Source organism: Panicum hallii, chromosome 4 (genome assembly GCF_002211085.1).
Source record: "Panicum hallii strain FIL2 chromosome 4, PHallii_v3.1, whole genome shotgun sequence".
In the NCBI taxonomy this organism is placed as follows: domain Eukaryota; kingdom Viridiplantae; phylum Streptophyta; class Magnoliopsida; order Poales; family Poaceae; genus Panicum; species Panicum hallii.
Window position 1 is genome coordinate 6842967 of NC_038045.1, and position 14552 is coordinate 6857518.

Here is a 14552-nt window from a genome sequence, read left to right on the forward strand (position 1 = left end):
CTGCAGAGCGCGCGACGCTCGCATCGCCGCGGCCGAGGCGGCAGCGGAGGAGGCGGCCGAGACGGCCAGAGCGGCAGCTGCCGCGGCTGAGGTTGCAGCGGCCGCTGCCGCTGCTCTGCGCGCTGAGGAGAATGACGACGAAGATGGCCACAACGACCGGCGGATCCTGCATCACCGGCGTCGTCCTTCTCCGTCGCCTGCACCGCGCAACAGGCGTCACCACCGCCGCGACTCGCCGATCGTCCAACGCGTCATCAAGGAGTCCGGTGGGAGCACGCCATGGCCGATGCTCACCAAGACGAACTACAACGACTGGTACCTGCTGATGAGGGTGAAGCTGCAGGCGCGGCAGCTCTGGGATGCTGTCGTGTACGAGGACGCCGAGTACCATGAGGACCGGCTGGCGTTGGACGCCATCCTCGCTTCTGTCCCGCCGGAGATGATCTCCACCCTGGCGGACAAGCCAAGCGCCAAGCACGCTTGGGACTCCCTCGCCGCGTCGCGTGTCGACATCGACCGCGCTCGCAAGGCCACCATGCAGAAGCTGCGGAGGGAGTGGGATCACCTGTCGTTCCGCCCCGGCGAGGACATCGACGACTTCGCCCTGCACCTATCCAGTCTGATGCAGCAGCTGGCACGGCATGGCGACACCGACATCGACGAACTCAAGGCGGTGGAGAAGTATCTCCGTGTCGTCCCCAGCAAGTACGCCCAGGTCGCCCTGTCCATCGAGACGCTTCTGGACCTCTCGACCTTGTCCATCGAGGAGGTGACAGGGAGGCTCAAGGCAGTGGATGACCGCGACGAAGGGGTGGCCGGAGACCCTGTTTCCATCGGCGGCAAGCTGCTGTTCACGGAGGAGCAATGGCTGGCGCGCCAGAAGGAGAGGAAGAAGAAGCAGGACGGGTCCTCCTCGTCCAAGGACGCTCGCCAGCAACCGCGCAAGAAAGGCGGGAGTGGCGACAAGCCCAGCGGTGGCAAGCCTGCCGGCGGCACGGAAGGAAAGGAGGGTGCTTGCGGTGAGCGTAAGGCTGCACGCAGCGACACCTGCCTCAACTGCGGCCGCCGCGGCCATTGGGCCCGGGACTGCAGGTAGCCCAAGAAGGGTGCTGCGGCCAACATGGCCCAAGCCGATGAGGACGACGAGCCCGCCCTGTGGATGGCCCAAGCCAGCCCAGTCCTGCAGCCCGTGGCGGGAGAAAGGGGGGAGCTTTCGGCTCCACCAAGTCCACCGCTGCTCCACCTCGACGAGCCGCGAGCGCACGCCTTCCTCGGCGACGGCTCCGGCGATGACAAGCTCGAAGGGTGGTACCTGGACAGCGGTGCCACGCACCACATGACCGGGTGCACTGGCCACTTCGCCGACCTTGACCATGGAGTCCAGGGGTCCGTCAAGTTTGGGGACGCCTCAGCCGTGGAGATCCGTGGCATCGGCTCCGTCATTTTCACCACTAAGAGTGGGGAGCACAAGCTGCTCCACGGCGTCTACTACATCCCGGCACTGCGCAACTCCATCGTGAGTCTCGGTCAGCTCGACGAGCATGGCGCAAAGGTCCAGATCGCCCAGGGGGTGCTCCAAATCTGGGACCGTGGAGGTCGTCTTCTCGCCAAGGTCAAGCGGGGGCACAACCACCTCTACATCCTCCACCTGCAGGTGGTGCGGCCAATCTGCCTTGCCGCTTGTCGTAATGATGAGGCCTGGTTATGGCACGAGCGGTTCGGGCACCTGCACTTCGACGCGCTGCGGAAGCTCGGGTGCGAGGGGATGGCGCGTGGGATGCCCCGGATCGACCACGTCGAGCAGCTGTGCGACACCTGCATCGTGACCAAGCTCAAGCGGCGGCCTTTCCCACAGCAGGTAGCGTACCGCGTGCGGGAGCAGCTCGAGCTCATCCACGGTGACCTCTGTGGTCCCGTCACGCCGGCGACACCCGGAGGGCGACGCTTCTTCCTGCTGCTCGTCGACGACGCGTCCCGCTTCATGTGGACTATGCTGCTTCCAACGAAGGCAGCCGCAGCGGATGCCATCAAGCACATCCAAGCTGCAGCCGAGATGGAGTGCGGCCACAAGCTGCGGGTGTTGCGCACCGATAATGGTGGCGAATTCACATCGGCTGAGTTTGCCGCCTACTGTGCCGATGAGGGCATCAAGCGGCATTTCTCCGCGCCGTACACGCCACAGCAGAACGGCGTGGTCGAACGCCAAAACCAGACGGTGGTGGCCACCGCCCGAGCCTTGCTCAAGCAGCGGGGCATGCCTGTGGATTTTTGGGGTGAGGCGGTGATGACGGCGGTGTTCCTGCTCAACCGGTCGCCGACCAAGAGCCTTGAAGGGAAGACGCCGTATGAGGCATGGCATGGCCGCACGCCGGCGGTTGCCCACCTCCGCACCTTCGACTGCCTGGTTTATGTCAAGGAGCTGAGCCACGTCGGCAAGCTCGACGATCGAAGCACTCCGGGAGTCTTCATCGGCTACGCGGACCGCGTGAAGGGGTACCGCATCCTCGACCCAACGACTCGGCGCGTGCGCACGGCACGGGACGTCGTGTTCGACGAAGGGCACGGCTGGGACTGGTCCAAGGAGGCCACTGGTGGCAAGGGTGGGTCGCAGGGCGACTTCACAGTCGAGTTCGTGCAGCTCGGAGGTGCCGGGGGAGCAGCGGGCAGCTCAGCATCAGGCACGCCTGCTCCTGCACCATCACCAGGCCCGCCGCTGGCTGGTGGGTTTGGCAGTCCGGCACCAGCCACGCCGGTAGCATCACCGGCTCCCGGCGGCCAGAGCACACCGGCGTTTGTCACTCCGCTGGCAGACGACGCTGATCATGTTGATGCAGCGCACGACGACACCCCGCTCCGCTACCGCACCGTCGACAACATCCTTGGTGATCAAGCGGTGCCAGGGTATGTCCAGCGGAACATGGACGCTGAGCTCCACCTCACGCACACGGGGGAGCCGTGCTCTTTCGCTGAAGCGGAAGGAGACGCAGCATGTGGTGCTGCGATGCAGCAGGAGATGGACTCCATCGAGCACAACAATACGTGGGAGCTCGTGGACCTGCCAGCTGGACATCGTCCGATCACCCTGAAGTGGATCTTCAAGCTGAAGAAGAATGAGGCGGGGGAGGTGGTCAAGTACAAGGCTAGGCTCGTTGCTGGTGGCTTCGTCCAGCAGGAGGGGATGACTACGACGACGCCTTCGCGCCGGTGGCACACATTGAGTCCATCTGCATGCTCCTCGCGCTCGCTGCACAGGAGGGGTGGTGCGTCCACCACATGGATGTCAAGCCGGCATTCCTCAACGGCGACTTGAAGGAGGAGGTGTACGTGCGGCAACCTCCCGGTTTCATCATTGCCGGCAAGGAGGGCAAGGTGCTGCGCCTTCGGAAGGCGTTGTACGGCCTCCGGCAAGCACCGCGCGCCTGGAACATCAAGCTGGACGCCACGCTCAAGGAGATGGGTTTTCAGCAGAGTGTACACGAGGCGGCGGTGTATCGGCGTGGCATGGGGCGTTCTGTCCTACTGATCGGCGTCTACGTGGACGACCTGGTCATCACCGGCACCGACGAGGCAAAGGTGAGAGCCTTCAAGATGCAGATGATGGACAAGTTCCAGATGAGCGACCTTGGGCTCCTCTGTTTCTACCTCGGCATCGAGGTCCGGCAGGACAACACTGGCATCACGCTCCGTCAAGCACACTACGCCAAGCGCATCGTCGAGTTGGATGGCATGGAGGGCTGCAACCCCGCCCATACTCCGATGGAGGAGCGGCTCCAGCTGAGCCGCTACAGCGAGGCAGAGGAGGTCGACGCGACTCAGTACCGTTGCATCGTCGGCAGCTTGCGCTACCTGGTGCACACCCGGCCGGACGTGGCGTTCGCCGTCGGGTACATGAGCCGGTTCATGGAACGGCCCATAGCAGAGCACCAGTCGGCCATCAAGAGGATTCTTCGCTACATCGCGGGCACGATCGACTACGGCCTGCACTTCGGGAGGCATTCCGGAGCAGCGCACTTCGTCGGCTACTGCGACAGTGACCTCGCCGGCGACATCGCCGCCAGCAAGAGCACGAGTGGCATGCTGTTCTTCCTCGGCAGCAGCCTCGTGAGCTGGCAATCACTCAAGTAACAGGTGGTGGCACTCTCTAGCTGCGAAGCAGAGTACATCGCTGCCACCTCCGCCGCAACTCAGGCGCTGTGGCTAGCTCGTCTGATGGGCGAGCTGCTCGGCAAGAAGGCTGAGGCAGTCGAGCTGCGGGTAGACTGCAAGTCTGCCCTGGCATTGGCCAAGAACCCCGTATTCCATGGGAGAAGCAAGCACATCCGGATTAAGTTTCACTTCATCAGAAGCTGCTTGGAAGAGGGGAGTGTGAAGGCCAACTACATCAACACCGTGGATCAGCTCGCCGACATTCTCACCAAACCACTTGGGCGAGTCAAGTTTCAAGATATGCGCTCCCGTATTGGTTTAATCCACATCAAGTCGGAGAAGGGTACATGAGGCTTAGGGGGAGAATTGTTGACAATTCAACACATGTAAGCTTATATTCCTTAGCAGCCAAGTTTGCTACTTTAGGTAGTCAAATTGGCTTTCTCTTTGTAATTAAGCTAGCCTCTTTAGGTAGTCAATTTGGTTTTCTCTTTGTAGAATATCTAGCCTTTCTTGGTAGTCAAGTTTGCTTTTGTAAAACTCTATAAATAGAAGCGAACACTAGGGGTGCTACTACTGCACTTTTTCTTCACCCATTTCCAGCTTTCTCTGGTCGGTTGTGTTTGTGTGTGTGAGTTCTAACAGTAAGTGCCTTAGATTCTTCAACTTGACAATTCCAGGTGGCAACTCTTGTATGTAAGAATTGAAAACATCCAGTGTCACTAAGTTGGAGAGTTTCTCAATAGACTTTGGGAGGAATTTCACCTTTGAATCGCGCAGACCAAAATAGCGTAGATTGAAAAGGCATCCAACAGCGTCTAGCACTTTGTCAATGGGCAACCCACGTAGTTCCAGAACTGCAATGTACTTTGACTTATCTGATAGTGAACGAAGTATTCTGGATGATGGCATGGTCTCATCAAATATCTTGCAAGATCGAAGATGAGGTAAATTTATACTTGATAAAATATCATTGCTGCATTTAACTATAGCCAATCGACGAGTGTCTGTATCTAGAACACCGTGATTTTGATACCCATATGCAATACTAAAACTTTCTTTCTGAGATAAATCAATAGCCAGCTCACGGACGATGTCATGCATTTTGCAAGATTTTATCCTACCAAATGAGTTGCATTCTAAAAGCTGCAGCATATTCCTATGGACAAGCTCCATTAAATACCCTTCTGCAACTTCTTCCAATGTGCTTTCACCCCTTTCCTCAATGAACCCCTCTGCAATCCATAGTCTTATAAGAACCTTCCTATGAAGAGTGTAGTCCTCTGGAAACATGGTACAATATAAAAAACAACTCTTCAGGTATGTGGGAAGGTATATGAAACTCAAATATAGAATGTTCCTCACATCATCTAGTCCTGGGTTATTAGTCATCTCCCAACTGAGTTTGTTGTTAATTCGCTTCCATTCTGCAAGATTCTTCTCACGCACAGACAAGAGACTTCCCACAGACACAATGGCGAGAGGCAAGCCTTTACATTTCGTTACTATTTTCTCTGACACAGCCTTCAAATCTGCGGGGCAGTCATGATTTGTCTCCCTCTGGAAAGCTTTCTTACAGAAAAGCTCCCACGACTTGATTTCTGACAGACAATCTATTGTTAAGACACGTCCTTCGGAAGCAAGCATAGCTACATTAGCAATTCGTGTTGTAATAACTACTCTGCTTCCCTTAAGATTTTGAACAAGTGCTCCTGACAGATAATTGAGTGCTTCTGGTGTCCAAACATCATCCAATACTATCAAATATTTCTTTTCCTTCAGGAATTCCCCCAATGCCTCCTGAATACCAATCATGTCCATAGTTGCAATCTTGCTTGGGAGATTTTCCTCTTGGTGAAAAAATTCAACAAGTAGTTTCCTTAATAGCACCACTGGAGAGTTTGTTTGAGAGACAGAGATCCATGCATGACAGTCATAATATTCTCGCTCCTCTTTATACACATTTGCAGCTAAAGCAGTCTTGCCAAGCCCTCCCATGCCATGCAGTACTATTGTTGACAACGCCATCCCATCATTTCTTAGCCAATTCAATAATGTTTCTTTGTTTTGCTCAATGCCCACAAGATCTCCACTGATAGAACGAGAAGTACTCGCTAAAAATTGAGATCTCTCAACAATATAGCCAGAGTTATTGGATTGCCCAGCGCTTGCCATCGGGACCCATCGCTCTTTTACCTGAAATAGGTGGACAAGGCTAGCCTCTGCTTCCTTTATCAAGGAGACTATCCTATTTAAGGAAAGAAAAACTTCTGGTTTCTTGAATCCTTTTGTTATGTAAAAGGTCCATCTGATATCATGACTTTTCCCTACAAGGTGTAGATACTCATCTACAATGTCCTCAATCCCATGTGCTAGTTTTCGTGTTTCTTCGACCCAAATTTCATAGGCCTGGTCATTCCAATTGCGTACATCCATTTTACAAAGAAATCCATGAATGAACCTTAGCTCACGACTTATACGAGTCATGCTACCATGGAGTTCTGCAATCTGTGCGACAAAGTTTCTGAATCGAGAACTAGCTTGGCTGATTGCTTCGTTTCCAAGAGCAATGCTGATTTTCTTCACAGCCAACAGAATCACAGCCTCTGCCATTACTCTGTGAAGTATTATGCCACAGAATTTATAGATTGTCAGTGGGATTTCATCTGCTATAGAAGCTTCATATTAGGGATTTCAGCTTTATATTAGCGATTTTTTAATAAATGCAAAACATCAAGAAGACAAAGTCTTCCAATTATATTTTTCTAATAAATTCACATATAGCAAATGAGTTCAGATTAAGCTGTATGCTATATACGTGATTCTCACATCACTGGTTGCTACAAATGTGACAATCGTGTGTCTTTTCTCTTTTACACTGTTGATTACCTCTAAAAGAACAACAGCACAGTTAACATTAATCGAGTAGATGTTATTGGTAAAATCACCGTTAAACGAATTTATTTAATTTTTCGAAGAATTTATTTAGGTAGTCTATGGTGTCTTCAGTGATTCTTCGAAATACAAAATAGTGAGTTGTAAGATTTTTTTTTTTTGCAAAATGTAATCTTGGTATAATTCACTCGTACTGTTTGTAAATGTAGTCACTCTAAAATCTGAATGTTATGCCATTGTTTTGCAATTAAATTGTTTTACAGTACACTTTTTGTCATGAAAATCTTATTTTATGATTGGAGTACAACATTGAATATGGAATATGCGAATATGACTGGTGAACAAAGAAAATGTTAGGTAGTTCATTTTAATTTCTTTTATTGTGTTTAATTTGAGTACCAAATAAAACGTTCGCATGAAGATTTTATTCTGATGTCTTCATTATGGAAATTCTGCTAGCAATTTTTTTAGTAGACTGTATTGCATGCTACACTAGCCTTTGCCCTTAGCATGGCACTCACGAGAGTGCTATTGAAGATCAGGGATTTCCATACATACTGTAATCATATAAAGCAAACAGAGACCAGATATATCCATTTTTCTCCCTAGAATGGATTAGCTGCCACTTCTTCTTTGTGCACATAGTAACTGTATAAAGCAACGTAATATAGAAGGGAAGTTAGGACGCACTCGAGCACAGAAGTTGTTTAGATCTGGATAATGGATCTGGGAGGTTGACTTGTATGCATGCCTAGGGGATCGGCGGTGAGCTTCTCTTTCCTCTGAACTTGTCTCGAGTGAATTTGGATTGGCAAGCACAGTCGACGAATTTAAATCTACAAAGAAGATTTCGCGTAACCTTATTAGATGTAGTGAGTTGCTTCAATAAACCAACATATCACGTCACTTAATTGATATGTGATTTCGTCTTTGAATAAGAGCGGTTACCTCTGAAAACTGGGGTGATATGTGAGACCACAACTCCACTCTTCCGACCCCGTTGAAGATCTGTGTAAGCATCCCCTCCTACTCCATGATTCGGAGCTCTGAAGCCTCAAGTCAAACGACGCATCAGTTCTTGTCCTCTACTTTCGTGCGCATCAGCTCTTGAGCCTCAAGTCAAACGACGCATCCCCTCCCAATTGTTTGTTCATTATTCTACGGTTGGATAGTTTATCATTTTTTTCACCTAACGCGATTTAATTGACCGGCGACAGGAACAAGCTCAGCTTCGAAGAGCGATTCGTTTTGACAGATCTGTTAGGTAATCCCAGTACGTTGTAGGGGCGTCAAATGGGGAAAAAATAGAAAATAGTGCAGCCTGGCTGCAAAACGGCTCCCGGTGCAGCTCGTCCCTGGATACGCACCACGCGTCTGCCCACAGGATCGGACGCTCCCACGTAGGGTTGGCAACGGGCACAAACCCATCGGGTTTCGCTATCCCAGACCCGAACCCGTGAAGATTGAATGAAACCCGCTAAATAACCCATGCCCATCACGGGTTCATTTTTCAGCCCAATCCCGTGTCCGCTCGGGTCTCGGGTTGCCCATGGGTCGCCCGTGTCCATTAACAGAGCAAGCACATCGTGCTACGGGCCTTGCGGATTGTAGAGTGCTAGCTGCAGCCTGCAGGGCTTATCAACATGCGAGCTGGGCGGAGTAGAGGACCGGACTACGAGACGGGCGATGGCGAGGGCCTAGCGGAGGTGGGCGACGACGGTTGGTCGGAGGCGAGCGCGCGGTGAGGGAAGGGAGAGGCGGAGGCGAGCGAGCGGCGAGGCCAGCCGGAGCCGCAAATCCGAGTGAGCGGCGAGGGAAGAAAGGGGCTGAGGCGAGCTCGCAACGAGGGAGTCGGATGGCGAGGGCGCTGCTTGCCCAGCGCCCAGATGTGCCGCTGCAAGGGGCCAGGGGTGGCCGAGCGTGGGGGTTGTGAATGGATTAGGTTAGGATTTGGGAATGAATTTTAGTATTCTTGTCTAATTGGGCCAGGGCGGCTAGGTTATTTTGGGCTAAAATATAGGCCAGTTTGGCTAATGGACCGGGTATAATAAACTCATGAGTTTACAGGTTTAGGTTCTATGTTCCTGGACCCATGTCCGCGAACCTGATGGGTCTAAATTTTTACCCGTTAATAAAGCCATGGATTTAGAAATTATCCTAAACATGCGCCCTAGTAGAGTAAAAATCCATCAGGTTTTGGGTACCTATTGCCAACACTACTCCCGCAACTGCAGCTCCCCAACGCGCCTCAGGAATGAAGCCGCGTCCTCAGCTCCATCCTTTTCCCTAGTTCGCTGCCACACGCATCGGCCATCCACCAACTGTGGCTTCTACATTTGTGGTGGATCGAGGAGAGCGGGGAGCCACGGATCGGACGGCAAACGGCAAACAACGATGTGCGTGTGCCGCGCCATCAACGCCCTCCGCTTGTGCCTCCTTCCCCTTTGATCAGCGCGCGAAGATGAGAGGGACAAGAAGATGACAAGTAGGTCCAAGGGTAAAATGGTATTCTTACCCCCTTCTCTCAACCGCTAATGGTTAGTTTATTCGGGGCCGTGTGTTGCAGACTAAAACACTCTTCGAGAGACTATATTAACTTTGCTGATGTGTAATAACGAAGTTTGTTCTGCGTCTATATTATTATCATATATTGATATAAGGGAATCTCATAAACGGCGCGGAACCACTAGCCGCCGCCCCTCCCCCTGACGACGACTCCTCTCACCGCGCCGCCTCCCGAGCAGGCTGCTAGAAGCCCGTGCAGCTGAGGACGGTGGCGGGGCCTCTTCCCCATCCTCCGGCGGATGCGGGCGGGCGCGGCCACCTAAGCCGTTTAAGGGGGCTCGCTGGCGTGGGCGGCGCCCCGCGACGGCGGAGCCCGAGGGCCACGAATCCGGCAATGCGACGGCCAGATCTGGTGGCTGCACGGTCGGGCGCGTGCGAGGAGGGGCGGAGGAGACGTTCCGACCGGCGACAGAGCGGCGGCTTGAGCCGTCTAAGGGGGCTCACGGGCGTGGGCGGCGTCCCGCGAAAACGGAGCCGGAGGGCCACGGATCCGGCACTGCGACGGCCAGATCCAGTGCCTGCGCGGCCGGGCGCATGCAAGGCAAGGCGGAGGAGACGCCCCAGCCGGCGACAGAGCGGAGGCCGCGCGGGCGCGTTAGCCGCACGCATGCAGACAGCAGCAGGCCCCGGCCTCGGGGGCGTGTTGTGGTGCCGCTTGGTCCCGCGGTGGCTTCGCGCGCTCGCGGCTGTCGAGCTCAGCTGCCGGGCGCACAGGCGGGTTGGTGGCGCCAATGGCTGCGAGGCGGCAGCCGTGGCCCGTGGGGGGGAGGAGGAGGCGCGGTGCGATGACGGCACCGCGATGACAGCCAACTTCTGAGCATAACGATGATGGTGAAGATGTGGTGGCTTCCTCAGCGAATCGACGGCATGGTCGTGGAGACCTTGTATTGGCTATCCGCGGGGAGTTGGCAACGACATGGTTGGCTACGGTCCCGTGGACTAGCACCATAGTGACTGGTCACGCATGCTAGCGACAAGTTCATTGTGGTAGCGACAACCAGCTGAAGGTGATTCCTCACGGCCAGCCTCTGCAAGGATTCTGGTGACGATGACTAGAAGCTCACCGGGTGAGCAACCATTGCCCTTGTGCGGTGACTTGGTGTGGCCAATCGTGGTGGCTGGTGCTCGCGGGTTAGTGTAGGGATGGCAATTTTACCCGCGGGTACGGGTTCAGGCACGAAAATCTACCCGCGGGCAGTACCCGTACCCGACCCGAGTTCAATTCGGGTCGGGCGCGGGTATCACTTCTTACCCGCGGGTAACCGTCGGGTACCCGAATAGTACTGTGCATATTTTTTTTGGCCCATAAAGCCAACAGCCCAGTGGACCACTGCCTCAGACAGCCCATACATTATAAGTCTCTTGTGTGAATTGTGGGCTGATGGGCAGCCATAAATTTCAATTGTATATATGCAGAATTTTTTTTGAAAGTATATACATGGCACATGCATAATTGTTGTATAAACTGCTATATAAACTGTTGTTTGTGTCATACCCGACGGGTATCCGATACCCGACCCGATACCCGTCGGGTACGGGTACGGGTAGGATTTTGTACCCGCGGGTACGATTCGGGTCGGGTACAGCCTGCTGTCGCGGGTACGCTCGCGGGCGGGTATTTGCTTTACCCGACCCGAACCCGACCCGTTGCCAACCCTAGGTTAGTGGCGGCCCTTGGTGGCTGGCGCCGTGTCGACAAGACACGTACGTTTGTATGTGCCTTGGTCAGCGCAGCAGCATCTTCTCCGTGGCGGTGGCTCACTGCGGACGTTGCCTCAGCGGTTGGTCTCGCATGGCGATGACTAGTCTGATACGGTAACGGTGGGCTCCTGTTCTTGGGAGGGGACTTAGGTTGTGGAGATTTTCAGGCAAAAGCCTTGCTTAGCATTGGCCAATGCCGATAATGGTGACGTCTTTGGCATCACTTTTCTCGTTGGAGTTTCCTCATTGGAGGCATCATCGTGAGGTCTTCCACCTCCAAGGTTTTTCATCATGAGGTCTACGGTCGGCGATGACAGCGTCTGTGGACGTTGTGTCCTCCTTGGAGGCATCGCTACGGAGGAAACCTTCCTCTCTAATCTGGTTGCTTTGTAACGCAGGGTGACGCTTTATCTTTGCCGCTGTTTGAGTTTTTGGTAGTTGTTGTGGTGGTGGTGTTGCGTGAGTGTGTCAGGTGTTTTTTCTTGTGTTGTAATTTATAAGTTCTTCTTCTCTATTAATTCATATCCGGCAAATTTTTTGCCGGTTGATTTTTTACAAAAAAAAGTTTGTTCTGGGTGCTCAGCACAGCTGTTGCGGCTGCGGCTAATGCTGCAGCAGCCGGCATCGTGTTGGTCTGCAGCCGAGCTGCTGTGCTGTGGCTGCCGCTGTTCAGCGCACCCGCATCCGCAGCACAGTCGCAGCGAGCACAATCGGCACTGTAGTACCTATTCCGCTTCTGGAAATTATTTTTATAGGAACAGGTGACGGGGCGAACTGTACTTGCAAATCAACTATGAGTTTTAGGAATCCACGAAAATATGGACCGCTCCTAGTGCAAGAATTTCCAGAAGCAGCTTGGACTATGGGCTGCTTCTGAAAATCAATTCAAGGGAACACTGACGTACACATAGTACAACTGTTGAGCCGGCACCTTTAGAATGTACTGGTGCATCTTATATAACTGTTACTCTCGATTTTTTTAATTACATTACAACTTATGCACTCACAACGTACATACACTCACCCCTATAAATACACGTAAGCAAATTATATCTCTATAAGCATCTTTGAAAACTGAGCCGTCAAATTCTCGAGATTGACGAAATCATCACAGGCGTCTTGCTGCCGACAGGAACGTCGTCTACCACTGAAAGCACAACACCATTAAATCTTAAAATATTTGTTCCTATGAGGAGTCGAACTTAAAGACCTGACATACTACTGACACGACTTTTGTAACTACCAAACTTATGGCTTCAAATCATCTAACTTTCATAATCTCTGCATTGCCCATCAGGATATCTGCAGGATCATATTAAAGAAGAACAGAGGGTGCCTAGAGGAGGATAAGGTCGATGGAACACAAAAGATGTAATAAAAGAATTGCATTTTGACACTCTAGTTTCACTTTTTTTTACAATATTTAATTTTCCGTAAAAAATTTATAACTAATTAGAGAGCATTTGAAAATAAATATTATTTTCAAAGTATAAATGAGTCATCATATGTTATAAAAAATTATTTGTTGCATTCATGCACGTCAACCGTGTGTGCGTAACAATAGTTCATATAGGTCAAAGGATTCAATCATATTACGGAAACAATACATAGACAATTAAGTTTTACTGTTAGAATAATTAAGCTATATTTTAGAAATAAATAAATTTTGTTGTCAAAGAAAATTATGAAACAATTAAATTTTAGGGTCAAAATAATTCAATTGTGCGGCTAGAGCAATTTATGTTGGAGAGCGAACTGGGTATAGATCTCCTAGCATGAATGGTCGTATTTTTCAAAATTTATTCTAAGAATTAATGAGCATTATTCTTTTAGTGGTGGGTAATATGCCGGTCGACATCAAGCACATGCAGTGACTTCGTTAATCTTAATATTTGTCAGCTCAGTCTCGCAGATATACTCATAGGGGTAGAGTTGCGCGTGTATTAATAGAGATGAGTGTGCATGTGTGATGTTAGTGTCTGGGTCCGCATCTACATCTCTATTGTATTTCTCAAAACAAAGTTGTATGCTAGAGAATAAATTGTAGTGTATATTATAATAGTAAACAAGAAAATACCACTAGCCCTATACAATTAAAAAGCAAGAAATAGCGGTACGCGCGACATTAACAAATTTAGGGGCCAGAACCAGGTTCTCCCGAAACCAGAAGTGCATTTTAGGAGATTGGAATCTCGATGATGCCGGCAAAAAGTTCTAAAAATGCCAGATATTTTACTCTAATCTTTTTTTCAAATATATTTTACATTTTACTCTAATCTAATAATAACAAAAATATAAGCATGGTCTCAACCAACCAACAGCCGGAGCTAGGCCCGATGAGGAAGACAACTAGCACACGCGACGGGTCCACCAAACAGTCCCGAATGGGCGGAGGCGGAGGCGATGCTTTGCCGGTGCTCAGCTGGCCACGGCTGTGCCGGCGGTGGCTTGCGCTCTGGCGGCGGACAAAGCCGAGGAGCCCGGCCGGCCCGGCGGATCTATTTATCGCTCGCGCGAGGGGCCGCGTATGCGTCGCAGAAGGACGAAGCAGTCGCTGCAGTGGATCCGCAAGCACTGTTCGCCTTCCTTCCCGAGCTCGCGATGGTGTGCCGGGGTTAGGGGATGGGGCTGCCGGAGTCGTGGTGTCCTCACCGCCGACCGCCGCCGCCCCGATGCCGCCGGCTGGGAGCGGCGGCTTGACAACCGGTGGACTAGGAACCGAGCAGGAAGTAAAATTTTATCAGACAGGGTGCCACCGAGCGGTGAATCCGATGGCCCGCCACCAGAGATGGGGAAGATGAAGGCGGAGGGGGCGAGGGGCACGAGCCTGTGATATTCACAGCTCAGCTCGCACTCGCGCAAGCGAGGGATAGACGCCCTTGGCCGGCCTTTGCACGATCATTCCTTGCAACATTTCGCGTATGCGTACGAGAGAAATAAACGGTTCTACTAGGGAAGCAAAGTTATATATATTCTCGATCACGTAAATAATTTGGAAGAAAAAATAAATTAAAATAGCATACATCGTAATTAGTTAGATATCCACTTAGCTAGTTCCACCATCCGACAACTCTACCATCCATGGACAGCAGGGCGGGCGAGGAATCCTAGCTCAGATCTTGGGGCGCAAACGCGACTCGCGTTGCCCGATGGCCGGCTTTCTCAGAACACTACGAGCATGAAACAAGCATGCAAGCGAGTGACATCTTAATCTAAACAAGACATCCGGTGACCTGGAACCAAAC

At 52.0% G+C, this 14552-nt stretch overlaps 1 protein-coding gene across 1 annotated transcript; it reads right to left on the reverse strand.

Annotated features, from left to right (window-relative positions):
- Positions 1-5329: 5329 nt before the first annotated feature.
- On the reverse strand, positions 5330-6441 carry LOC112890257 (disease resistance protein RPM1-like). The gene is made up of 2 exons (XM_025957162.1): positions 5512-6441; positions 5330-5429 (listed from the first exon to the last, which is right to left on the reverse strand). The coding sequence occupies exons 1-2, from the start codon at positions 6319-6321 to the stop codon at positions 5397-5399; spliced, it is 843 nt and encodes a 280-aa protein (XP_025812947.1). The 5' UTR covers positions 6322-6441; the 3' UTR covers positions 5330-5396.
- Between the last annotated feature and the right edge of the window lie 8111 nt (positions 6442-14552).